General features: G+C 40.9%; 1 protein-coding gene across 1 annotated transcript in view; it reads left to right on the forward strand.

Annotated features, from left to right (window-relative positions):
- The window catches only part of LOC104150103 (KAT8 regulatory NSL complex subunit 1-like), a 42,230-nt gene that overhangs the window by 797 nt on the left and 14,455 nt on the right, over positions 1–26,978 (forward strand). Inside the window, exons 2-4 of the mRNA XM_068934284.1 lie at positions 11,656–11,797; positions 15,205–15,390; positions 22,863–22,993. Of these exons, the coding sequence (XP_068790385.1) occupies positions 11,656–11,797; positions 15,205–15,390; positions 22,863–22,993 (459 nt within the window). The remainder of the gene's footprint in view (positions 1–11,655; positions 11,798–15,204; positions 15,391–22,862; positions 22,994–26,978) is intronic.

The following is a 26,978-nucleotide window of genomic DNA, read 5'->3' on the forward strand; positions in this document are numbered from 1 at the left end:
GGGAGAGGTTGGTGCCACGTATGAACCTCGGTGGGCGGGGGAAGTCGTGGCCGCGGTCTCGCGTGGGGGGGGGACGCTGGCGGAGCTCCGTCCCTGCGGGGAGCGCTCGCTTTGAGCGCAGAGGGGGTGGTGGGGTGGGAAGAAGGAGCCCTGAGACCGCCCGGAGATGCTCCTGAAAGCACCCCGGGGGGAAGGCGGTAGCGTTGCTCATGCCTCGGCAAAGGATGTAAGGTTTCGTTTTAACGCCGTTATTTGTGAGCTCTTCTTTTTTCTTTTTTTTTTCTTTTTTTTTTTGCGCACGAGGTATTCTTTAGCGGGTGCACTTTTATGGTGCCGACTGACATGCACCTTCTGTTTGGTTTTGGCTGGCATATATTAAGTCAGAAGTATTTTTAACGCCGCTTTGTCTGTGAAGGGGGTTGTTTAAACAGACATTGCAGTGCACGCCACTTTGTAAGTCTAGTGCTGCTGTATCCATCTTCGTTTAAGGATGTGAGCAAAGCCAGATTTGAAGGGACTGGTGACCTTTTGTTAGACCATCTGATGTAGCTGGGGAGGAAAAAAGGATAAGATCTGGCACCCATCTTCTAAACAAAGGTAGAACAGGAGTGCTTGTGGTAATGGAACAGGTAATGGAGAGGCTAACCAAAAGGTAACTGGTTTTAGAACAAGAAATACCAAATGGGGAGAAATGAACAACATGAAGAGAAAGCTTTCATCTCTTTGAAGGAAAAAAAATCTTCCTGCTCCATCTTTCTGGAGCCCAGTGTCTACATTGATAATGATCTTTTATATTATTCCAAAACTAATTTAAAGTTTTTTTTTGAAATAGGAGTGTTTCTGAAGCGCATTAGAAAGCAGTACAAGTCAGCTCAGATGTGTTAGAATTACTGATCTTAGTGGTGGGCTGAGCCTCTGTGTTTTGCAATAAACATACAGGACTTCTCAGATGCAGGACTAATAAACATGCAGGACTTAGGCTCAGATGGTTATGTGTGAGGCAGCCAGTAGTCTGAAAACTAGTCTATGCTTAGAACAGAGAAGGTCTTTATTTTTTTGTAATGTTATTTCCAAAAGCTGTACTTGTGTGGTGCATTTAAGAATGCAATTTGGTGCAGCTAAGCCAGCTAACTGCTAGCTGCTGTCAAAAAGGGTGGCCCGCTCTCTGCCCCAATTCTGCACTCTTTCTAGCACAGCTATGCGTCTGGCTCCCTGTGGACTGGTTAATGGTGTGAAATTGTCAGAAAACCGGCTCTGTAGGAACACGAGCTGTGTTCTGTCATTTTCCGTCTCTGAAACAGGTTGTCATGGGTGTTTACCAAGAGGGGCTGTTGGGGTGGAGGGGCAGGACTACCTATTTTGGCGACTGCTGAGCTCTTGGGAAGAGATAAGCATTTCTTAGGAAAGACCCAAACCAGCAGTGGTCTTACATGGTAATTTTAGTGATTAGCACAGACTGTAAAGCCAGATGACCTTTTATTCCTGCCAGCTATATGTGCTGAGTAGTTCAGTTTATGTATCAGATCCTTTATCTAAATGATGCTCGTACCTTGAGAAGTTTCATTTGTGGATTGTTCTGAGATTGCTTTGCCCCTTTTTTTGAGGGGAGGGGGTGATAATGAGCCTTAGACACGTATGAAGATTAGCTTGTGTTACGGAGACCTCTTTTTCTAACTATTTTATTGGAGTAACTATTCCTTCCACCCTCACGCGACTTGTTAAGAGGAAACTGGGATTGTGGGAGAAACTGTCTTGGGGAAAGAAGAAGGGAAGGAGAAGGAAGGAAAGGAAAGAAAGCTGCTGCTTCTAGATTTACGTAGCCTATGTTCTGCCATTCCAGCTGCCTAGGAAATCATATGTGCTGTGTTTTTTTACTTAGTACTGCTGCTCCCGATCCAACTTACCCTTGTTTGTCAGTCTGTGATGAGTGAATGTTTTGCATATCCATTGTCCTCATTCCACTTCAGAACCTGCAGGCTGTTCAGGTGGAAATCTCTGGAGTTCTGCGCGCTCTCCCTTCCCTGTAAACAGTTGCATTCCTGTCTACGGTGATCGTTGCAGCTTTCCTGAGCATCAGCAAACGGGAAGTGAACGGATTCTCCTTCCCTCAGGATTCTGAGAACAGCAACGGAAAATGATAAGAAGTGACAGCCCCTTGGAGAGCTGTTAATATGAGGCTAGAGGACCCAAAAACTCGCTGAAAGTATGTTCGCTGGAAAAGCGTACCTGCCAGGAGGCTGAAAGGTGTCAGAGTGGCGGGCAACAGCTAGAGAGTTATGTCTTTGTGTGGATGTTTTTCTACTTCTCTCTGTTCATTTTAAAAGAAAGAAAAAGGAAGAGAAATGTCCAAATTGATTACTTGCCGGTCAGAAATAGATCCCAACATTCTTGTGCATAAATTCAAGGCAGCAGGTTCATAAAATTATTACGTCCTTCTTAGCGTTTTTTACTCCTGCTTCAGTGGTGGGGAAGATGGAACTGATCCTTTTTGTCTTCCTCTGGCTTGTGTATCTGGGAAGTATCTTGCACCGGGCACTTAGAAATATGTAGAATTTAAGGATGCATTCCATATTTCAGTTATTCAGTTATCGTTATGGATTTGTGCAGTGTAGTTTCCTTTGAAAGTAATTTTGTTTGGATTTTAATGGGAACTGAAACACTTCAGAGGGTGTGGTGTGTTTATTTTTAGTGAAGGTATTTAAAACCCAATTTTGTTTTCAAATATTTTTCCTGATTTTTGGCATAATTCTACTCTTTACAAAACCAACAAAAGAATCTTGCGTGAAAATTTTCTAAAACACTGATGTTCCCGGGTTATTCCCTCAGGAAATATTAGGATTGTGCAACTGCACTTTTTGTGATACGTATTATGATAGCTTTAGTTGCGTTACCTACCATGTGTTTTTCCCAAGAACCTCTACTTTGTTCAGAGTATGGGATGCCGATGACTGAATAGGCAGCTCTTCAGTATTCTCTCTATATATGTCTATAGCTTTGCCATATAAACTGTGTACTCTTGAAACTTGGCTGTTAATTAATTCTTAACTCTAAACTACAGCAGAAACTCTAACTTCTACTGGATTTCAGACGAGTATTTCCAGGAAAGCTGGTCTGCATAACAAACAACTGCAATCTGAATGGTTCATTTGAGTGCTATAAAGAAACGGAAATTACAGTCAATTTGGAAATTGTTAGGCATCCTTACTTAGGGGGCCAATTGGTAGCACCAGCAAATCTGTTTTCAGTGATTTGTGCAATGCCCTAAGGTACAGTATGCACGTCTGCTGATGTTTTGGAGCTTGCTCCGTTAACTATGTAGCTAGTATGCTGTTATTTAAACCTTTTAGAGGTGCATATGAAGTGAGTGGTAAAGGCAATGTTTTTCAATATTGCCAAAGTTGTAGACTTTAAATGGTTAATGCTGAGTTGGTTAAATACCCTTGCAGATCTCTTATACTGTTCATAATTTAGCTGTAAAACACAAATGTTGAGTTGGAGGGGGAGCGTTTGTTTTTGGAATGTGTGGCTGTTCTAGTATGGATTTATGGAGAAGGTGGGACAGCTACCTAGCCCATATTGACCTTCTCATTTCCTCTAAGCCGTGCAACACATCCATCGTGTATTAGTGGGATGAGGCGGCAGTGCTGCCCATCTCCCTCTCAGTACTGTCCCTCTGGACAGTAGTCAGTTGAATGAGGTTACAAACCTCTTGCATTGAGGTTTTTAGAACTTGTATGTGTTTTTAGCATCCTAGTGAAACAAAGGCATGTGGCTGTTGCTATGTCATATCTAACAGTTAATTATGATGCATCATCTGTATGTTCTTAAGGAAAGACTCTTCAAATGTAAAATTATAATGTAATTTACAATGTAAAATGACACAAGTGCCTACAAATTCTCCAGTTCGTTTAGAGGTGAAGCCTTGTGATACTACATTTATTTTTTCCTGGGACAATGCTCTGTTAGTAGTTATGTCTCTTTCAATTTATTCATGCTTTGAAGCTTTATTGATAGGGCTTTTGTTTTCGTTTTTTGAGTGGGGGTGGGGTGGGGAAAGGAAAGGTCAGACTCAACAAAAAATATGCAGGCTGTAATGTGCGTTCTTGCCAAACACATTAGTTGGTAAATACTGAATTCGGCTTATGAAAAAGAGGGGGTAGTTCTATCTCTAGTTTTATTAAAAAAATATAAGGGGTGCCTCATTTTTACTTTTCTCCCTAAAGATATTAGACTTAGATCTGGTTTAAGCACAGAAAGGGAACCAGTTTGTTTAAGGTTTATTTTATATCCTGAACCGGAACTAATTTTTCATTGATCTGTCTCCTAATTAAATGGTATGGAGCAAGTCGTAACATGGATGTTACGGGAGAACTCATGCATTCATTGTGGGGTGGAGATTGTGTTCTCATTTTACCCACGCGTCATTTAAGGCCACCCTCACTGCCCTGGGACTAATTAATTCCTTTTGGGAAGGCTTTATTTCCAAATGGCGAGCCCGAGATTCAAAATTTAGTGCTAATTAATATATCTGACTGAGTTTTACTGGAGTGTAGAGAAACCTGGAGGAAAAGGACAGGTGTTGGGTGGATGGATACTTTTTGTTTGTTTTTTCCCCTCTGGTCTAGTTTCTTGGTTAGGCATACTGTGAAAAGAAGTGGCTTTCTGCTTGCGGCTGCTTCTTACTCTGCTGCTGCTTTGAATAATTTGAAGGATAGAAGGTGGATTGTGCATTATAAGGTGTGCAATTGCATGCTAAGGTGTTTGGATTTCTTTTGAAAACTGTAACTCTCTCGGACCTACAGCTGTTTGGGAAGTTTTGCAGTCCTGTATGTATTCTTTACAACTAAATGATCTGTTTTTGTACCGTAGATTAGTTGCTTAATCTGCAACTCTCTCATAAAACAGCTTTCCTAAAGGAATTTCTTTGTTCCAAATGTGTGTATTAGTGCAGAAATGGAACGGAATGTTAACTTTTGATGTGACTAATAACTTGAAGATATGTAGAACATATCTCTGAATGTAAATCTCTGATTTACATCTCGCTGAAGCAGCAGAAATGAGCAGATTGCTATGGCTTTCAGGTTGAGCTCGCAGTCTTTTTTTTTTTTTTTTTGTGTCATTAGAGCAGTGTAAATCCCAACTGGGATTTATACATAAGCTTGCCTTTCCGTATTTCTTTGCATGTACTCTCAATGCAGGCATCCACAAATCTGCTGCGTTGGATACTTGAGCTTAGTTTGGCTGAGAGAGATCTTATTTTAGTTTTTGTATGTTTTACCTACCTCACAGAAAGACAGGCTTATCTAGATATGTTTTTGAGTTCAGATTCTGTATCTGTGGGCGGCGTCCGCAGGTTTAGTATTAGAGGAATCTTGTATTTACTTTGTCCTCCTTTTACTTCAGCGAGTTTGCATACACAGACATCTTACAAGCCAAGTTCACTGCAGTTTTATTTCAAAAATTCTGCATGTATAATACATGTTGCACAGAAAGCACCATGCAGCATACAGGTGTTTGTAGATAACGTCTGTGAACCTTGTGCAGCTTGCTTGCTTTGCTTTGGCATAGTTTATATATAGGAGGAATATGTCAGCTAACTATGTAAATGCAAATACTAATTTAAGAAAAGAAACTGAAATTTAGTTGGGGATCACTGACTGTGGAGAGCAAGGAGAGTTTCGGGCTAAAATGTTCAGTTCTTTAGAGAAAGAAGATAGAGAGGTACCAACTGGCGAGTATGACTGTTCTGTCCTTAACCAGGTTGGCGTGGGAAGTGAGGCCTGTGCTGTCCCCTGCTTCTATTCGTAATCCCTTTTGAACTTTCGTTGGCAAAATTAGAAGCTGAAGAATAACATAAGTTAGTGTAATTATGAAAGCAGCAGTTCAAACTTGTGGTCTTAATTGAAGGAAGATGGTTGTTAGTGGCTGACCAGTCAAACGTGTGCCAATTAACCTACACTAGTTCAGGACTCGTCATTGCTTGTTGGTTGTGTTGAGGGAAGGGGCAGCACAGGCAAGCAGGGAGAAGCTGGGGTTATCAGATGGGGGGTGGAGTCTGTAGAATACAAATCAGTTGGAAACTAATGTAACTTGTTCCATTGCTGGCAGGGCAATTTCTGAGAACGTTAAGCCCTTTAAAACCTTCAGTAATTGAGTTCTTGACCTTAACCACGGTTAAGAGAAATACTAGATTAATAAGGAATTCCTAGTGTTAAATCAAGAGCAGGAGTTGGGCTGTTTAGGAGCTGTAAATACCATTTCCACTATGTAGTGTGTGTGCTCAAAATGGCATTTCTAAACTGCTGAGAATAGGTTTACTTCTATAACTTACCACTAAGGAATAAATGATTCTGATTTACAGGGCAAACTTCTTACTTCTCCGTTGCCGTATTGTAGTTCTAGTGAAGATCTAAAAGTCACCAAAATCTTGGGGGTATACAGCTTGATGCACTGGTTCAGATGTCCAGTCAGATCTCGTGGAAATACCATATGTTTTAGGAATTGGACAGAATATTGGTACCAGGTGAAAACACAGCAAGTCTGCCTCAGAAGCGCTCAAAACATTCCTCTGAAGGCAGGTCTTTTTGCCTCACCTCCACTTCTCACTGCAAAAAGGTACCATGGTATTATCACAAGTGTAGTGATATTTAATAATGCTTTAAGCCTTTCCTTGGAATCTGGTGCATGTCAAACTGTATTGCTGTTGGAGACGTGCATCTCCTAAACAATTTTACAGACTTCTCTTTCTTTTTGATGGACAGGTAGTAATACCTGTTAAACAGGAATGCTGATTTAGAGGATGAAGGACTTTGCAAATGTTTATCCTTCATACTGATAAATGACTTGATAATAGTTGGTCTCATGCCTGCCTTATGCAACTTTTGCCTTACTTGGATATAGCTTCTGCCAGATGCTGAAGTGGAATGCCCCTTCCAGTGAAGGGAAGAGCTAGTTCACGTGGGAAAGGAGAAACCCAGTGAAGTTTCGAGGGCGCTAGGATCTGCTTCTGCATGCCTATCATGAAGCTCATTGCGTAGATGATGGCTCATTTGAGCGTTGCAAATGAATCTCATCTGCTTATGTTCTCTGAGGCGAGTGATCCCATTTGGGATACTTTGTCAGATCACGAGAACTGCAGTACCCACAGCTATAAGAACATTCAGAAACCTTTTACTGAAAAATATAACCGAGGAGAGAAAAAAGGTACTGGTGTTTCCCCTTGGAATGGTAGCTTACCAGTTTGAGTACCCTTCCAGTTTGTAGGGTGTAGAAAATTTTGCACCCCTGTTTAATCACAAGAGGTTTTACCCATATTCTAATTTCTTGCAATACTGTGTTAATAATCTGAATGTGGACTGTTTGGAGGTTTATATAGATAAACAAAACTTAGCTTAAAAAAATCCACCTCATTCATGCAGATGAAGATGAGCAACTACTTTTTATGGCAGCCGAGGCTTTTGCAGTTCCTTCCATTTCATTTTGAAACCAGTGTTTTTAATTCGTTAGATCTGGTGAGCTTAAGTCATTGCCAGGAGGAAGAGAAACCTTTCTGGAAAACTACAGGCAAGATAAACATCTCTAGAAAACAGAAGTCTGGTTATCCAAGCTCAGCAAGAAGTCAGTGATGATTACTGCGTCATTGTGTATGGCCTTGTTCATCAAAATACCTAAAGAAGAGGTAGTAATTTGTTAAAAGCATTGTTTTGGCTTGTTGTCTGATCTTTATTCAAGAGTTCATTTTCTGCAGATATTTTAATACCTTAGTAGTGGCAGATGTGTCACTTGAGAAGGAGCTCTCTGGTATTGATTGTCACGGTCGTGCTTGTCAGTAAGCACCTCCTCTTGTCAATGTTAGTGGAAAAATAGCTGGGGAGAAGTGAAGACAGGAGTCCTTGCAGATGAGAGCTTTCAGAAGGGAAAAATTGTTAACTTGGTTTGTGTATTGCCAGAGAAACCGTTAGAGCTAACCAAGTACGTGGTGACCTACTCTGGCTGTGTCAAGTTGATAGAGCAGTACTGTGTGATTTGTTCTGTGGAAGGCTTTAGAGGTGTAAACAAGCAAAGCTTGCTTAAAATAGACGTGTTTTATGCATTTTCTGTGGATACTCATGCTGGTGATCTTAGGGTTTTCTGCTGTAACTCTTAACTGCTGACTTTCTGTCAAAACTTCATTCTAATTTAGATGGGCGTGTGTAAGATGATGCTGATTAGATCCGCCAGTGCTTTCTCTGATAAATGCTGTACTGTTAGCAACAGGAATGTCCCATGTTCTTTAAGTCATAAACTTCAATGAAGTATCTCTGCATGGAGTGAGGAAACTTATCTCACGCTTTTCAGTCAAGGTAATAACTGAGCCGTTTTATTCCTGTGTTTGTTTGGGTTTTCTGTTTTCTTCTCCTGTAAAACTGATTCATGTCCAGAAATGTACTGCCTGTTAATCCTTTGAAAAACGGATTCTTCTGCATTCTGCCAAACGGTAGACCTATACCATTTTAACTTACTTTACGTTGTTGGATGACTAAATTCACCTTCTGTGTGATTTTCTTGTTTCAGTACTCGTCTGTGTGCTGTAATTGCTCCAGGGAAAGACGGAAAAATCTCTTTGGCCGTCGTCCAGGTTTAAATTGATTTGCTACTAAAGAATAACAGTTGTTATCAAGGCTGTGGAAAGTTGTGATATGCCAAAGATGGTAATGCCCTCGTGATGATTGCATGATGGTGGTAGTAAATGTAATATAAATTTCACCAGTTATTCATATCAATGCTCACAAGTAGTCTGGAAATTTTTTTCAGAAAGCTTGTGTCTAATCTAATTAGTTTTATGAATTTCCCAAGAGCAATTTGGTGCTAATAATTTGCTTCTGTTACAGATAAGGCTCCTTTTCATGTAACAGCCCTTTTCTTTTCCTAATTCTCTGTACAAATAAAATCTGAAACGTATTGATAGTACAGGAACATGGATTTCAAAACTGTAATTGCAGCATACTGTTCTTTTTACTTTGGGTTTTCTAGGGACTCGCCTGGATATGAGAGATTTGATAAGGTAAATCTTAAGGATTAGTTTGTTTGCTGAATTTGTTGCAGATAACTCTTCTAGAGCAATTGGAAGGGATTAACCTGTATGTTTAAGATGTTAATAGGAAATATAAGTAAAGGTAGTATACCATATTCCTTGGAAAAAAAATTAAAAACAGGCTAGTATAGAGAGAAGAGAGTGCTTAAACAGCTGCAAGCTGAAGAGAGAACCTGATGTAACTTGCACGTCCACTTCCCATATTTCTCGACACTGTAGCGTAGCCAGCTGAGATGTAAAAAGTGAGGCCACTAGTGTATCCAGCACAAAATAGTCAAGGATTGTATGGAAAGAGACCACTTCAATTGATTATTACATTTGTTATGTTACACTGTGTACTGCCACTTTTATGGCTTGTTATGCTAAAGCAGCAATTCTGAGGAAGCTTTCAGTTAGCTTTTCATCTTTCTGTAGATCTTGTAGCCTTAAAATTCTTTCCTATTTTTCTTTCTCTGCCTTCAGACGTCTTTAGCATAGAGGTTTTAAAAATGTTTTCCCAGCTGCTTTTGAATCATGCTTGCTTTTTATCCTATAAAACAGGGCTGTGCATCTTAACCTTTCTGATATGTTGCACTGTCATGTTTGAGAACCGTGAGAGAGAACAGTTAAGATGCTCCAGTGTTTTAAGGCATTTGAAACGACACGATCTCCCCATTGCGTGCTTGAAAAAAAATGAAAAAGATCCTAACCTTTGGAAGAGGACAGTGGTAGTACTCAGAAAGTGAATTCAATAAGAGGAAATATCTGCAAGAGAACAGATTTCGGGCTGGAATGGAAGTGTACTTTGAAGATACAGCGTTTGTGTCGATAAGGTCTTTGCAGTGGTGAAAGTTGCTCTGTTTCCGGGAGCGTATATCAACTAGACTTCCTGTGGAAAATCTTATTCCAAAGCATATGGTCAGTTGAGTTGTTGCTTCGTTTCATTTTGGCATGAACTTGTTAAAAAGAAGAATCTCATTTGTTAATCCACTGGTTGGACTCTGAAGCTGCTTTGAAGCTGCATAGTTAGGTTGGGGCTCCTTCTCAGTTTTCTCTCTCTGCTCACGTGTTGATTCCTGATGGTTTCTGTAAGTTTTAATTTAAAGAAAATCCAAGATTTCTCTTTATTTGAGAAAGCTGACGTTTTGATCTAGTCAGTGCTCTGCTCTCAGGTTTGATTTATTGCCCCAAAATAACGCACATTTGGTGCATTTCTTTATTAAAATTAGAATTCTTAAACTGTAACCACATCTGATCCTATTCAAATACAGCAGCCTCCTCACACTGATGAAAAAGAACCTCTTCCCACAGTGATTTTGGCCCTAGTTGTTCTTTGTTCTTCAGCCATCATACTGCTGGTGTAAAATACATCAGATTATGAAGTGAGTGGTCCTGAATTTAAAAACAAGACATTAAACTTGAGCATATTTTTTTCCTCTCTCTTCGTGTGCAGGCTGGCTCCTGTCTGCACTAACAGATTTTATAGTAATTTTGTGAAATTTTGTGTAATATCTGTTACCCACTATTGGTAATAGCAAAAGTAGAAGCTCTGGCCTTTACAAGGGTCTACAATGGTCACAGTTTTCACACTTGTGAAAAGTGATATTTGCATTAGTCATTGTTTCCAATTGTCTCTCTTCTCCTGTTTGTATAATGCTTGTGCCGAGTTTTACAGTGGGTGCGACGGGTTGTCGTTTGTGCTGGGCATGATAAAATGCCATAGGGAGATTTGTCAGCTCTCGTCTGTCAGTGCTCCAAAGGTTCTGACTGGCGAGTAGGCTTGCTGTTTGGGAGGCTGATAAGATAACTGCACAGTGCACGATGCTCAGACATTAGCTGCTGAACCTGCTACAGTTTATGGTGCAGTCCTCTAAGGCAGACCTTTGTTCAAATGATAAGTTTGAATGAATGCAGCAGTTATCTTAATCTGAGTATTTAAAAAAAAAAAAAACCACAGATAATTCTTCTTTATGATCTCTGGTGTTCTTCATATCAATAGTAGAATGATCTACTGCTACAGCAAAGGAGAATCAGGTGATACGCTAAAAATCTTCCAGCTGAGATAATGAATCACGGGGTTACTTTTCCTGAAAGGCATTGGGAATTTCTATCAGTAGAGATTTTTAAGGACATGTTAGGCAAAAAGCTATGAGGAATGTCACGAAAAGCATTTAGTGCTGCTCTGTGCCAAGCAACACAAACCAGGTCTCTGTCCTGTCAGGCTTTGCTTTTTTTTTTTTTTTTTTTTTTTAATTTGCACAAAGGAGAGAAATCTTCTTATGCTTATCTAGAGGGAGCTGGACTCTTGCCTTGGTTTGTGATAGTCAAAATAAAATCTGCTCCTTACTTAATATATTTTGTTGACCGTTCCATCTTGGGGATAGGGACTCGTATTAAGGCTCGATATTAAGGCTCCCTATTGATAGTGTTTGTGGGGAAAAATTCACTGTTTCTGTATCAGAGATGAACTCTTAAGTGATTTAAGAAAGTGCATTATATCCCTTTTTAATAACGGAATTATTCTTGGTTTTCTGTGAATTTTATTTTTTTGTTGTTGCAACTAATTTACTTAAATGATGAGCACGAGCAAACTTGCTTTTCAGACGTCGTCACGCAGAGCGTCAGTGGGCAATGGAGAGAGCAGCAATTATCTGCCGTTGGACGTGGCTGCAGGCTCAAATCTCTGACTTGGAATATCGAATAAGACAGCAGACAGATATCTACAAGCAACTTCGTGCTAACAAGGTAATTTCAGTCTTCTATTTTGTGACTTGGAAAGTTCATTAGAAACTATGAATTGAGTATTTCTTTAGGAGAAGTCACTGTTTGGTAGTAGTGTGGGACGTGTTACTTTCTCTGTAGAAATAAAGGCTGGTGGAAAAAACATTTGAGTTAGCCCATACCAATGGGAGGTGTTACCTCTATCTTTTGAGGCTGGGACTTTTGTCTTTTTCACTAAGACTAAAGTAAGAGCCTGTTGAGGGAGGGGGACACGATTTCCTCAGCAAGTCCGGGCAGGGTAGGTCATTGATGAGAACAGGTTTCCATGGTGGCGTTAAGATGCCAAGTAGGTTTGTGCAAATGTCAGTTTAAGTTGGCAGAGCATCACTGTCCCTATGTGGATGTTGCTGCTTTACATCAGAGGTGCTCAGTTTATGCTTGCACACCTTGATGCGCTCTGGAAAGTGTTATCATTTAAAGCACGCTAATCTTTAAATCTCAAGGATGTTGTGTAGACAAACCCTGTGTCCTCCTTTTAGGATGTTACCTTTTAAAGTTTACCTCACATTACCTTACCTTGAAGTTTCACTTTAATATCTGAGAAGCATTATGGTAGAAAAAGGAAAGGATGAATACTTATTTCTTGAGTAGAATAATACTTACATGTGCGTGGCTAGACTTGATGGAGATAAATTTAAACATGGCTTTCCATCTTCAAAACTTGAAATGCTTTTTGAGATTTCCCCTTGTTAAGAGCCTCTCAGCCTGCTGCAGAAGCCTCTGGAAGCACTTGAGTTATAATCCTTTCAAGGTGCTTCTGAAGTCTCGAAATGACTTGCGTGTTCCAATTTGAAATAATAAGAATTTGGCTCTCAGCATAAACTGCAAAACTCACTTCCTTAGACTTTGAAAAGAGCAGCATCTGAGGATTTGTACTTGGCTTGAGCTTTTTTTTTCCCTCCCGCTTTCTTTTCTGGAAGATAAACTGACAGTGCTTTTAATTATTGTGCTTAATATGTATGTATATATTTCCTCTGGATAAATGCATGTTCCTTTTGCATAAGCTTTATAAATGAAGTACGTTGGACCACTTTTTGATAAAACTAAAACTCTACATTCTACTGGGGTATAATGTATCCATGAGACAGCAAAAGATAGTGTCCCTGTACCTTTGCTGCTCTTTTGTAGCTGGTCCTGCAAGATCTCAGGTGAAGGAAGCTTGCAGTCGGATAACACTAAACAGTAATATAGTTTCTGCAGTTCTAGACTTTTATCTGTTTCCTCCAAGAGACCACACCACCCAGGTTGCCAAACAGCCATTGCATAGTTACGACTTTGGTATTCTTTCAGCATAGGTTAATTATAAATGGCAGATAATTTCTGGAAAGCTGTCCCATTAGGTATCCTTTGCTGTCCCTTCAATTCAAAGCATGACTTTTTGTGCTTTTTTCCCTCCCCTGTATAATGGGCGTGACTGCTAAGGTGAGTATTAGGATTGGTGATGATCTGTTAGTGAGATTTAAACCCTAATTCTCATCACCGTTGTTCTGTGAATACAGGAAAGCACATCGTATCTGATAAATCTCATCTTTATTGAATTTAAAAAGGAAATAAAACCTAGCTGCACTTTAGTGACAGGAATACCTACCCTTTGTTGGTAAATGTGAGTTCTTCTGCTGGAGAATGTTTTACTTTTCTGGAAAAAAGAATCAGGAAGCCACTGCCTCTTTTTAAAGCTGCTTTATGACATGCCTGTTTTTTATAATATTTAAGGAGAAAATACTGATTTCATTAGTAAATTGACTTCACTTGTGGGACCCCATCTGTAGTCCTGTGTCTAGTCTTGGGGTTGCCGGTACACGAAAGACATTGACGTATTGGAGCAAGTTCAGCAGAGGGCCATCAAGATGGTCAGGGGCTGGAGCATATGATGTACAAAGAGAGACTGAAAGAACTGGGTTTGTTCATCCTTAAGAAGAGAAGGTGAAGGGGACATCTTGCTGTCCTACCTGATGCGGAGGTATAGAGAAGATGGAACCAGGCTCCTCTCAGAGGTTCACGGTGCTAGGACAGGGAGGAATGGTTACAAGTTGGAACGTGGAAGTTTACCATGAGAGCGGTCAAATATTGGTAAAGGTGCCCAGAGAGATGGTGTGATCGCCATCCTTGGGGATACTCGCGACTTGAGCAACCTGACCTAGCTGGACCTGCTTTGAGGGGAGGCTTGGACTAGACGTCCTCCAGAGTTACCTGCTAACCTAAATTACTCTATGGTTCTACTCCAGCTCTATGGAAAATAATAGTTCCTAAGGGTCTGAGACTTTTATAACATTAATCTCTAATACAGCACAGCACCATACAGGGAAGTACCAACTTTTCAGTTGCTTTGAATCTTTTTTAAAGTAACTGTAAGTTGTCTTATCTATTTCAGTATTTCAAGAAATGAGCTTATGGTTCTCTGGAATGTACTGTAAAGCAGTTGCTGTTCTCAGGCGATTACGATGGTTATACCAACGTGAATATAAATGCATGGAATAAGTTGATTGTTCTATGTAGTGTTTTCTTCCATTCACAAGTATGTGCATAGTTTTAGCACAGGTCTATGAAGTGCAGGCTACATAGTGAATAACCTTAACCCCCCCTGAAGGAATGCTAACTTTCCAGCTACTTTCAGCCTGTATCTTTTACTAGAGAGATGTTTTGCTAGTACAGGGAAGTATTAAGCTACTGTTGAGCTTCTCAGCTTCTCCTGCTGAGTCAGGAGAAATAGATTAGTGAGTTGAGCACTGCTTGTATGCCACAAGGCATGCTATAACTGTGGTAAGGGTGAAGGGGATATATGTGACCGGAGCCGTAGAAATTTTGAACTGCAGAGTGGCTACCTCTCTTCAGCCATTGTAAAGAAGAAAATGCAAAAGCGTGACGGGAAAATGGTACTCCTCATCACGATAATCCTCACCTTTGAACATTACTCGTTAATTACTGCCCTGCTATTCTAAATGGTCTAAATTGTCTGAATAGTATAGACTAGAACAGGAGTCACCAATCTCTGCTGGTCCATGGCCGATGATACCAAGCAAGTACCATTCTGAGGGTACTGTTGTGCCTTGATTTTATTTTTACTGATTTCGGTTAAACCTTCCTGCAGTTGTGAACAGAGTTGAAGGACCTTGTAAGCAGCATGTTAATTGTGAGCCGTGAACGTGGGCAGCTCTTGCAGGAAAAACAAATAGCGTTGATACCGGCCTCGTAACGTTTCCTCTTTAAACTGCTTTCCCTAGTTCGGAGGTCAGCACCATTACTTTAGAATTTATCAGTGTTCTATAGAAATCTAACTCTTCATTGTTTGCTTCCCTGTTAGAGCATTCTGAAGAAATAATTTCTCGGGCTGTGGCATCCGAGTGAAATTCTGTGTGACTTTTTATTTGCAGGGCCCAGTAGTCCTTGGTGGTGACCAGCAGCCTGAAGACTTGATGAAGCAGCAGGGCCGCTTGGGTTCTGTGTCGCTGCTGACCTCCAAAAAGAATAAATGGCTCTCGCATTCTTCATCTTCCATCCCAAAATGCCCTACAGGAGACACTATTCCATCCTTTTTCTTGCATAATGTGAGGAAGCAGGTTAGTACTCAGGAAAGGCATTGTGCAGTGGTGGAAGTAAAGAAAGCTTCCGTGCATTAAAGAGTATCTTAAATTACCAGCAGTATGTTTTGTGTCAGCTAGTTCATAAATCACATCAGATACTTTGGTCTTGGTACACCGTTTTCATGTTTCTTTATAATTCACTGTTACAATTTTAATTCTTCTCACACATGAATACCTCAGCTGATATCAGCAAACCAGAATTTTGTATTTGACATGTGATAACTGAACTTGCTTCACCCTTTGCTTTTAAAACCTCCTTTTTCGCATATCCTTAAATTCTTGCTTAAGTCAAATTGAGTGGATAAGCATTGTTAAAAATAGAATTTTAAAGCCTTCCTGCTTGGTCTTTGGAGCTTTAGAACATGGTTTTAACAACTCAGATGTTGTGCTATAACTTTGCATGCTTACTGAGCAGAAGCCAGTGCCACAAGGTAAACAGTGCTTGGTGTGGGAAGCTTGAACTCAGTTGCCCAACAGCAGTAACAAAAGAAGATAAACAGATTTCGCTGAAAATTCTGCGTGCCTAGTGTGTATGTCTAAAACAATACCTGTTACGGAAAATTGACTGAATGGTTAATTTGTCAGAACTGCGAGCTACTTTCTGCTTTTCTTAGCAAAATACACGAGACAGCGCTGGTGATAGGTGAAATTATGATCCTATCTGGGTGTAGAGGGTAAGGGGGGAGAAGTGGAAGTTAATTGTAGTCAGAGGATGGTAAATTGCTTTGACTATTTTACTTGTGAGACCCAAAACTCCAATGGGTTGAGCACATACAAATTTCTGACTTGATTTCTCCCGCCCAAGAAATTTGAAGATCAGCTCTGTTCATGTGGTAGATGGCAGGGGCAGTTTGGAGGAGGGAGTCATGCTTCCAAGCAGTTTTAGTGTAGTGCCAGGAATGTAGTTGTTAAAATCGCTGTTAGAACAGCTGTTTCTTATTGGGAGAGAGATGAAAAGAGGCTGCTGGGGCCTAGATGTCTGAGAATCGCCCATGCATTTCTGGCTTGGAAAACATGTTCCCTCCCTCTGACGCCAAATATCTGATGGATTAAATGAGTAATTTACAACTAGCTCCTAAGCAGTGTAGTACTGGAGAGACATTTTTTTTTATCATCAGTGAAGACAGTGATCCTTTCATCAGTTGCAGTTTTAAGTTGAAGTTCTCCAGGAAGTAGTATTTAGAGGTCAGTGAAAGTTTAAAGATAGTTTCAGTTGAATTTAGCTTTGCAGCAGTGACACTTACTTTTAGCTGTACCATAGCGTTTTACATGTTTTTATTGGCTTCTGTGTTGATTCCCTGGTTTAGTGCAGGGGGACAGAAGCTCATGGGAACGATATGAAGTATGGTGAAAAACGTGATTAAAACTGCGTGCTTTTTTTTGTAGGTAGAGAAATTGGTTAAGTGGTTCCATTTCTCCGTTGGTATAGTGGGATATCTGTACTCACCTTTCTCAGGTATGATAAAAAGACATGATTGCACTCTACCAAGCACTGTACTTCTGGTGTTTATGCATCAGGTGGTGGTGTTGGTACTACACGTTGAAACCCCCCAAAAAGAAAGCTGCAGATTCCTGTAATAATTGTAGGTGTTTGGGTAAATAGGAAGTTAGTAGCCAGCTGGAATTTGTGGCTAATGAAAGCCAATGAAAATCCTTGCAACAGGAGGCAAAATGGTCTGCTAAAATAGTAATAACCTTCATTTTTGAAGAGTCAAAGGCCAGTTCCTAACTATGATAAGTCTGCCTAGGAAAGAAACGGGAAGAGTAATAAGGTGCTCAGTACTGGCTGCGTCACTGTTGCTGCATCGCTGATGTTGCTCCCAGCAATTTCAAGCTTTGTTTCCTGTGAAACTCGTTGACTCTTGTATGATTTCATCTGTACTTCTCAGAAATCAAGGTGATTGATACACATATATAAGCAGAAACAGGTGACCTATTTATGTGGGTAAACAGTAAGTGTTTTTGATATTGGCATTTCATGTCACTCTAGAAGTGTTGTTTTTGCATATTTATGTATGGCCCGTGAATGTCAGTTCTGAGTTGACCAGATTAGTTACTGAAAGCCAGAGGGATTTTTTTCTCGTTTAAAAACCAACCAAACAAAACACCCCACTGTCATGAATTTCATACTGCTTTTCAGTTTTTAGATATACTTAGTTGATGCAGGTAGCCTGTGCTGTCCCCGGACCAGATTATTGTGCGTGCTTTTTGTGGAAGCACAAATTCATCTCAATGAGGCAAAATTGTGACCCTTTGCAATTTAAAGTTGCTGGAAATTTTCAGGTTATAAAGTCTTGCCTATAAACATGCAAGATGTTCAGCAGTAGTTGTGATAGGAGAAGTTTCCAAAAGGCAAAGCAGGTAAGTTCAAGTACCTTACAGGCACAGAAATTCTTTCAAGAGAGGTCTGTTCCCATCCATCCTGATGACTGTGACCTCCAGTATGAAAAGTTATCTGCCATAACTTTACCGCATTTGTAAATTAGGATTTGTGGTGAAGTACAGTAAACATTAATTACTATTTTAAAAATTTTTAAAAAGGTGAAATTTTTTCCCTGTTACTTATTTTTGTATATTTTAGCCTGTATAACTAGACCTGTAGCTAGTGGTGTCCCCCAGGGGTCAATACTGGGTCTAGTCTTGTTCAACGTTTTCATCATCGATGACCTGGAGGAAGGGACAGAGTGCACCCTCAGCAAGTTTGCTGATGATACTAAAGTGGGGGGAGTGGCTGACACACCAGAGGGCTGTGCTGCCGTTCAGAGGGACCTGGACAGGCTGGAGAGTTGGGCGGAGAAGAACCTCATGAAGTTCAACAACAGCAAGTGCAGGGTCCTGCCCCTGGGGAGGAATAAGCCCATGCAGGCACCAGAACAAGCTGGGGGTTGACCTGCTGGAAAGCAGCTCTGCAGAGAAGGACCTGGGTGTCCTGATGGAAGGCCAATGGGATCCTGGGGTGCATGAGGCAGAGTGTTGCCAGCAGGTGGAGGGAGGTGATCCTGCCCCTCTCCTCAGCCCTGCTGAGGCCACATCTGGAGTACTGGTTCCAGTTCTGGGCTCCCCAGGACAAGAGAGACATGGTCCTACTGGAGAGAGTCCAGTGGAGGGCTATGAAGATGATGAGGGGACTGGAGCACCTCTCCTATGAAGAAAGGCTGCGAGAGCTGGGCCTGTTCAGCCTGGAGAAGAGAAGCCTGAGAGGCGATCTCATCAACGTGTACAAGTATCTGAAGGGAAGGTGTCAAGAGGATGGGAAATATCTTCCCTGGAGATATTCAAAAGCTGTTTTGACACAATCCTGGGCAATGTGCTCTAGGTGACCCTGCTTGAGCGGGGGGGGTTGGACTTAAATGATCTCTAAAGATCCCTTCCAACCCCAACCATTCTGTGATTAGTTTATTCTGAACTTTAAGAACACATTTCATAGAAGGCAGAAAAATTAATAAAAACTAAGTTTTCATATTTTACCAAAAAACTGATCCCAGAACAAGTGTGGCATTTATCAGATACAAGGAAGAGAGCTTCTAAATCTATTTGACCTAAGAATTGAAAAAGATGTCAAGTTCTTGCCGTATTGGCCCTGAGTAGGACTTGGATCCTTGAACTGCCAAGTCTTCTGCAAACTCCCATGCACCCTTGCTAAGTCAATTAACTCCTGTTCTCAGCTTCCATCCATAAAACAAAAAGTTTAAAATTGTCCCTGAATCTCACTTATTTAGATAGCAGGAACGTGGAATAGGGATGGTTACCAATTAATAATATTAAAAATAAACTATATAAAAGTTTTTAAAAAGTACTGTATTTCTAGATATCTAGATTTCCTGACCCACTGGGATTACTAGACACACTGAAAATGCAAATTATTAAAAACTGTCACTCATACTACCTAGTCTCTTGTAACATTCAACTGCTTACTGAAATAATGGAATTCAGATCTTGCATAGCTGGCTTTCAAAGAGGCATTTCATGAGGATGCAGCGTGTAAACAGTCTTCAGTGCTTCTTTCTTGCCTGGCTGAAAACTAATTGGGAAAAAAAGAAAAAAAAGTTACGGGAAACTGGGGGGAAAAAAAATGCACCTAAAATGCTTCGGAGGAAGTGAGGGCAGGAGAAGACAGAATGGATAGTCGCTTATGGAAGTAACTGAGCCCCTAGCACTCACCTGGAACAAAAGAGTAACGTCTTCACTTGTGATTTCAAAGAACCTGCACGTTTTTCAGGCCAAAAGTTTTTGACAGAGTGAACACAGAAAGCTATTAGCTCCAAATGACTTTTACAGGAATGGAAAACAGGTAAGTCCAGGAGACTGTTAACAGGTGTAACTGGGAGAAAATGGAAGCAGGTAACTCTCGTAGGGCTTTCAAAAGCAATTGTTTCTGAACATGAAACTGCAGAAAAGGGACAGTTATCTATTAATGCACTACTTAAATTTACTGAGAAAGTCACTGCGTTAGTACAGGATGTCTTAAAATTGAAATTGATGCAGGAAAGTAAAGAAAGGAAGCATATGTGTCAAGGCTGGCAATTATGAAAGTTACAGGATCACAGAACGGTTGAGGTTGGCAGGGACCTCTGGAGATCATCTAGTCCAACCCCCCGGCTCCAGCAGGATCACCCAGAGCACATTGCCCAGGATTGCGTCCGGACGGCTTTTGAAGATCTCCAGCGAAGGAGACTCCACCACCTCTCTGGCAACCTGTTCCAATGCTCTGTCACCCTCACAGGAAAGAAATTTTTTCTCAGGTTTAGGTGGAACTTCCTGTGTTTCAGTTTATGCCCACTGGGCACAAACGTACTGTCTCTGGGCACCAGAGAAGAGTCTGGCCCCTTCCCCTTCCTCTTGACACTTTCTCTTCAGATTCTTATACACGTTGATCAGACCTCCCCTCAGACTTCTCCATCCCAGGAGATGCAGAACATAAAACCAATGCTATCCCAGATGCAAAAGTGAGATTCCTGTGAGATAAGTTTCCTTACATATGATATTTTTCTTCCACTTCCTCTGAGGATTTCCTGAATAAAGGTGGACATTCAAAGGTAAAGCCACGTTCTAAAGTCAGATGTCAAATGCGTACTAGAAGAAAATGGGATGAAGAGAAGAGACTCTTGATGAGAGGATACGGCAGAGCAAGTGCTTGGGATTGAAGAGTGGTCAAGAGCAAACTTAACGCAGTATCATTAGGCAACTCAAACTCCTGGTTTTTATCCCCTCTCAGAAGAGAGGAAGTAGGAGCCAGGGCTGATTTGTACAAGTCAGCAGCTCTGACCACTTCCTCAGATTTCATTTGTCCGGCCTGTAATGGAGCTTGTTTTCCACGTTGGATGAAAACCCCTACTTTCCGTTACCATTGGAGAGCTCCTTGGTTATCTTAACTTCTCAAGCTTGGCTTAGGGTGGGCCCATAGCAGAAGACAGGCAGGACCTCCTGGTATGTGGAATTCCTGTAATCTTGCAATTTCTATGCCGTTGTGCATATCTGCCTGTAGTTGTAGGCGTACTCTGCAAATAGATGAGTTCTCTTTCCTTTACGGCTTGCACAGTCTCTTCAGTAATGCCGTGCACAGCACTTGGACCATTTGTTTATTAGTGTTTCTGGTGAGAATGAGAGTCTACAGACTTGGACTGATTGTGGCTGGGAGACTAGATGGTCAAAGGCTGCGGGCAAGCTTCAGGAAGTAGAGGATAAGCACAACATAACTGTTTATTGCTTTCAAAGCTGCAAATACACAATGTTGCTGCAGTCAGGAATTTTGCACAGGCTGGTTTGCCATGCTGTGACCTGACTCTCCGGGTTCGCTCCAGCAAGCAGGTGAGCTGTAGGTGGCATTGATGGTAGCTGGAGTTACGCTCCGAGGCTTCTGCTGCGTCCTCTCCTTTGATCTCAGCTGCTGCACAGAACGTATCAGGCTGTATCCTGAAAATCTGGAGGTTGTGCTGCCCCCTCAACAGGGAGGGCCTAAGTTTAAAGTGAACGGGGTTACACTGTGCTAGTAGAGAACAGCTCCCAGCATCTCAACCAGGCGCTGCAGTGCAATGTAATATGGGGTGGTAGAAGCTCTGCACTGCATGCACTAGACTTATTCCACGTTGCACGGTCTGACCAGGTTTTTTGTGCAGCATTTGGAACAAATATATATTGCCAGGGCAGATGGTAGGACGTGAACAAAGGGGAAATTAGTTTTCAGAGACTTAGCAGCATCGATGTAGTCTTTAGATAGACATGCAAAGTAGTTTGTCTGTTTCTTTAAAAAGAACATATTTTTCTTCTATATTTTTCTTGTGTTCAGCAGCACACAGTTTGTTTAAAAAAGGGGGGGGGGGAAGAGAAGCAAAAAAGTTCTCGGGGGGGAAAAAAAATCTAGATTTTACCTTGCCATGGGAACACTTTTACAGATACGGGACTAAGCCAGAATACATCAGCATAATTAGTGGAACCAAAATTACTACCAAAAAAGCGCCATTTTTATTCTGAATAATCCTTAGTTTTTAAGTGTTTAGATGTATTAAAACCAGCTCTAGTAGTGGTAATTTCTTGTTAACAATACCCATGTAAATGAGTGCAAGTATACTTGCCTGTAAGTTTTACTTTGTTCAACAACAGCCGTTCTAGAAAGGGGGTTTTGTGTAGTAGAGACTGTCTTTTCATCCATATTTCTGTGAATTCAAAGCGCTTCTTTTAGTGACTGATGAATATATCTAGTGCTTATCTGTTTATTTTTTGAGGAAAACCTACTCTTGTTTATGTCAGTAGCATGCGTACCTACTGAAAGAGTTCTCCGTATCCCTAACGACACTTCCTTCAAGAGAAGGCGCTGTGGTGTTGATGGTGCAGTGTGAGGAAAGCTGTGCTTCTGCTGCTCTTGTATCTTTGCTTTTTGTTGTTTTTTAACTAACACTAGCATAGACATGTGCATGCAATAAACTGAAGATAAAGAGGTTTAGTGATGTGGAAATCCAAAGTATTTTAGTCTTGACACTTCAGAAACGTCCAATGAGCTTGTAATTGTGTTGAGCCATCAAATATTCTTCAATAATCATTTTATTAAAACTTCAGAAGTTTCTATGAAATTAGTGATTTTGGTACAGCATAGGCTTTATTTGTCCAGTTGAAAAGATGGAATAGCTCAAAAATTGGGGGATCTTGCTCTGAAAATGGTCTCCAGCTTATAGAACAGAGAACTAAAAGCTCTCTTGTAACTTTTTGTGACGTTTCAGAATTCGTTTGAAATGTGAACTCAGACTACTTTGGAGAATGTTACTTGAAATTAAGTTGATTAATTGCAAATGATTGATTATATTGGATCTTTTCAAGTTCAACGTTATTTGTAATTGCAAAACGTTCCTTAGATTACTCTGCTTTTCTGGGCTTTTTCCCTTCTGCCATCATCCTTCTTGAGATTCCTTATCACATGAAGCTTTCCTGAGTTTGAGATTTGTTTTCTCTTGCAGAGCTCTGGCCTTACGCAGTCTTTAGGAAACCCTATGTGTCAAAGTCCCTCCTGTACCCCCATCAGTGGGTCTCCAGGACCCCGCAAAGCCTGCTCCGCGTCACCCCACCAAGTCAACGGAGTATTTAACTGGTTAGTTCTCCTTTTCCTATAGGTTGATCAAAAAATAACTTTGTATTTAAGGCACTGGTCATAGTGGCTAAGAACGTCGTCTTTAGGTAAAAGACTTCTATCTGTGCAATTCATGTTGTGAAAAATGAAAATGAGTATATGTGCCTGTTGGGAGGATTCCAGTGGGGCTTTTCTTTTAAGGATGAGTATTAAATTAGTCGCTGTGATCTGTTTTGTAAAAGGGGGGTAGAGGCGAGGGGACCCAAAAATGAAGAATGCCAAATACGTACGTGATATTGTGTCGTGTAGGCAGCCTATTGGAAGGTGTTAACCTCCTCTATGAAAATGGGTGACCAAAGTGTACCTTACCTGTCGAGATTAGAAGAGGAGGCTTCACAGCATCCTGGTGGCATAATTTTAAAATTTCTTCTAATGACTGGATTCCTCAGCGTTTTCAGTGCCCTCCTGTGCACAGAACGTAGACCACCTCTTTCTCCTTTTCGATTTTTCTGTATACGAAGAAGTAAGTTTTATCGGTCTTGTTGGTGATGGAGAACTACCTAGAATTCAGCTTTGTAACCTCTCATATTTTTATGGAGAGTTGAATCTTTATTAAAGAGAGATTCCTAATCAACTCTTTGCTCAACATTGGCAGGGAGTAATTTTTAATGAATTACTTAAGTAATTTATTTATATTAAATTGAGAACTTTCCTTCTGTTGTCCACTGTTCTCAGTTGCAGTCACTAATTCCACTGTCATTCTGTTTGGTTTAATTTTTGGGGCTGCACTTCCACTGTAAGCAGTCAGAGTGAACGTAAATCTCTAAATCTGCAAACTAGAGTTAGTGAAGTTCTGCTCTTGTAAGGAGTAAAGCTTGATTGCTGTGCTGCAAACAGGTTGAAAAACCACTGCTTGGCTTAGTCTGTCTGAAGTGATAGGTCCATGATGTGAAAGCAGGAGCCAAAGACGGGTAGACTAATTGCCAGAATAGTAACGGCGTTTAAGGCAAACGTTAGTGTTGGAAACGCTTGTCACTCCTGCAGATTGCAAGAAACTTCTTGGTGCTTTTTAAAAACAGATGTACAGGGCACTTAGGGGTGTTCTTGGGTGGTCGTGTTTGGGAACAGCGAAGTACAGACTGGTCAGTAAAGTAATTCCCCAGCTGGGCCAGCGTGCCCTGTGCTCTGCGGGGAGAGTTGCCAGAGGTCGGGGACTGGAAGGACGTGGACTTCCTGTCTGTTCTAGAGCAAGACAGTAATCCTGCCTAACTCAGTCTTGTCACTTGATTCAGCTACTTGTTGTGACAGATTAAGTAAATGCTCTCTGATTGCCAGTCTTAACTGTGATTTGGATTTAGTTCTGTTTGACTACTGGGCAATTGCATTATTTACTTTTAGATTAACCTGGCCAATTTTTATATTTAATAATTTCATTAGGAATATGCACGTCTGAAGGAATAGCCTATTCTGTCGAAGTACAGTCTGGGTCAAGCAGCTCAGAATATAGTTCATTAAGACAACGTTTGCATGCTTTTTGCCTCCGTTTTCAAGTAAACGCCTGCAGTCTTTGCAGCATTTAGAGAAAATGTTCCTTAAACAATGTTCTTCCTTTCTAAAGGAACCATCAGTGTTTTTAATGCAGCTGTCAGCCTTAACACTTGAAGTAGCACCACAGCATAAACATGGTTACGTAAACTTTGTGAGCATTTTGTTAGTTCTTGGAAAATAATAAATGATTAAACTCCATCAGGTATGGCATTTGATGTGCCAGGGTTAGTGACGTGTATCAGAGTTAACAGAGCTGACAAACTGACTGAGTTGTGATTTGAGCCGTGGTGGCTGCTCGAACCTCCTTTGCCTCCCCGGTCCCTTGGGTTAAAGACATCACTCAGGAAGTCAGGCCCCGCTGAAGACTTGATGCACAACATCTTCAGCCTGAATGCAGGAAAACTGCACGTACTGAGGTCGTCTTGAGTTGTAGCAGTCAGTGTTTGACTCTAGCTTAGGCTGATGGGGGAAGAGGAGGAGGTGTGGTAAAGCATCTCCTGTTTATCTTCAAGTTAGAAGCGTGGTTCTGTCCTTTTCCTTTGGTGCGTAAACGCTTTTAAATTTTTTTTCCAGTGTTGCTTACCCTTCAGAGTTGGCTGGGTGCTTTATGGGGGAGGAGGAGAACAATTCCCTGATAGGCAGAGTGGAAAATCAGAACTTGTTGTATCCCGATCATGTCCCAGGATAAATATGGACATATAAATACCCGAACTGGAGTTTCTGTAAGATGCTAGAATTTTGCTTCTACCTTTTGGGGGAAGAGATGAAAGGTTTTTAAGCGCATGTTCAGAAACAGGACTTTTGAGGCTTCTCTCTCTCATTAGGAGAAAATTTTCTGTTAACTTATTTGTGTAGATTTGAAAATGCGGACTTTACGAGCTGTGCAATATATTTAAAAACTTTCTTAGCATAAAACTACTCAACAGTCAGAAAAGAGTAAGAGCCATAGAATTCCTTTCTATATGATTTTGATACATTGAACCTCCTGTTTGTTTATCATGGAAGGTAATAGGAATTCCTCAAGCTTTTTTTATTAATAAGAGCCTCTTAGAGGCTACGATGAGACTTTATTGTACGCGGTTAGTTTGCAAGTTCTGGGACAACTTGAGTGCAAGTCACTAAAGTTAGACTTTCGAAATGCCACTGAGACGTTTATACCTGTGACTCATCTGTGATCAACTGAAAATTTATCTTACTGTTTTTTTTAGTCTGGTTACCCCTGGATTTTATAGGCTACCCGTATTATTTAAATATATTTGTATAATATTTTATTAGGTGGACTCCAAATTAAAAATTCACGGTGGAAGTCTAAGACGAACTTGTGAAAATAGTATTGAGGAACTGCAAATAAAATTAGTCACCTTTATGTTCTTTTCCCATGCTATTCAAGTGCGGAGTGCTGTACTATTAGAAAATTAAGTTCTAAAGCTTATTTTTTCTTGTATGTGACGAATACCAGTAGGGCAGAAGAAACGGAAACATGAATAAATAAATAAGGATTTGTTGATGAAGGAGATGAACCTAATGACTCTGGCTCTGGCCACCATTTTTCTCCGTTCCTCGTTATTCCGCTTACGTAGAGCAGTAGTGGCAACGAATTGTGTTGTGGTAGCCTGGCTTCAGAGGGGAAGATGAAACTGCCACCCGGCAATCCTCCTGGCTAGCTGCGTGCCGGTGTTTCCGTGTTCTGGATGCGTTGTAGTCAGGCAACGGAGTTTACATCATAGCACAACTGAGCATCACAAGAGAGAAGTGATGCTGAGGATCGTTATCAAAGTACGAGATGATGTGTGTTATACGATGAAATCCTAGACATTCTAGCTAATTTGTATTAATTTGTAATGCAAATTGTATTATGGCTCATCACAGGACTAACAGTGCTTCCAAGCTGTTGCTTGTGTTAATATGACTGGTAGGGGGGGCTACGACATTCTGAAATGATAATTTTTCCAGATGGGATGGCCTGCTCGCATATGCGGTAGGCAGTCAGTTCTTTCGGGTTTGGGAGCTGACATCCCGTTACAACAGGCCTTTCCTCTTTGTCCCCCACCCAAGCTATCTATTGTGGAAGTTATTAGGGTTTATAATTGTTCAGGTGCAAAATACCTACAGTAAACACAGGGTTGCAGCATAGTTGGTACGCAGGACAACAGGAAGCGGGAGACTATTGGCGGGGGGAATTGCATGTGGTTCTGCTGCAAATTTTGAAGGGCATCTCATACCTTTTTTAATGTAATTACCTTGTTTCACTTACGGAACATGAATAGCTATTTCTCACTTTCTCATTTGCATTGCTGCCTTTTTCTGTTGTCCGTAAATCTTCATTGTCTTCCTGGTTTGTGCGGTTAACAGGTAACTAGGTGAATGTGGGACTCTTTAAGTACATTTTTTTTTCTACAGGTACATTGCCTCATGTATGCGTGTATATAGTTGGATAGGATTTGGCTGATAACTAGGA

The sequence above is a fragment of the Struthio camelus genome, chromosome 2 (genome assembly GCF_040807025.1).
Source record: "Struthio camelus isolate bStrCam1 chromosome 2, bStrCam1.hap1, whole genome shotgun sequence".
NCBI classification, from domain to species: domain Eukaryota; kingdom Metazoa; phylum Chordata; class Aves; order Struthioniformes; family Struthionidae; genus Struthio; species Struthio camelus.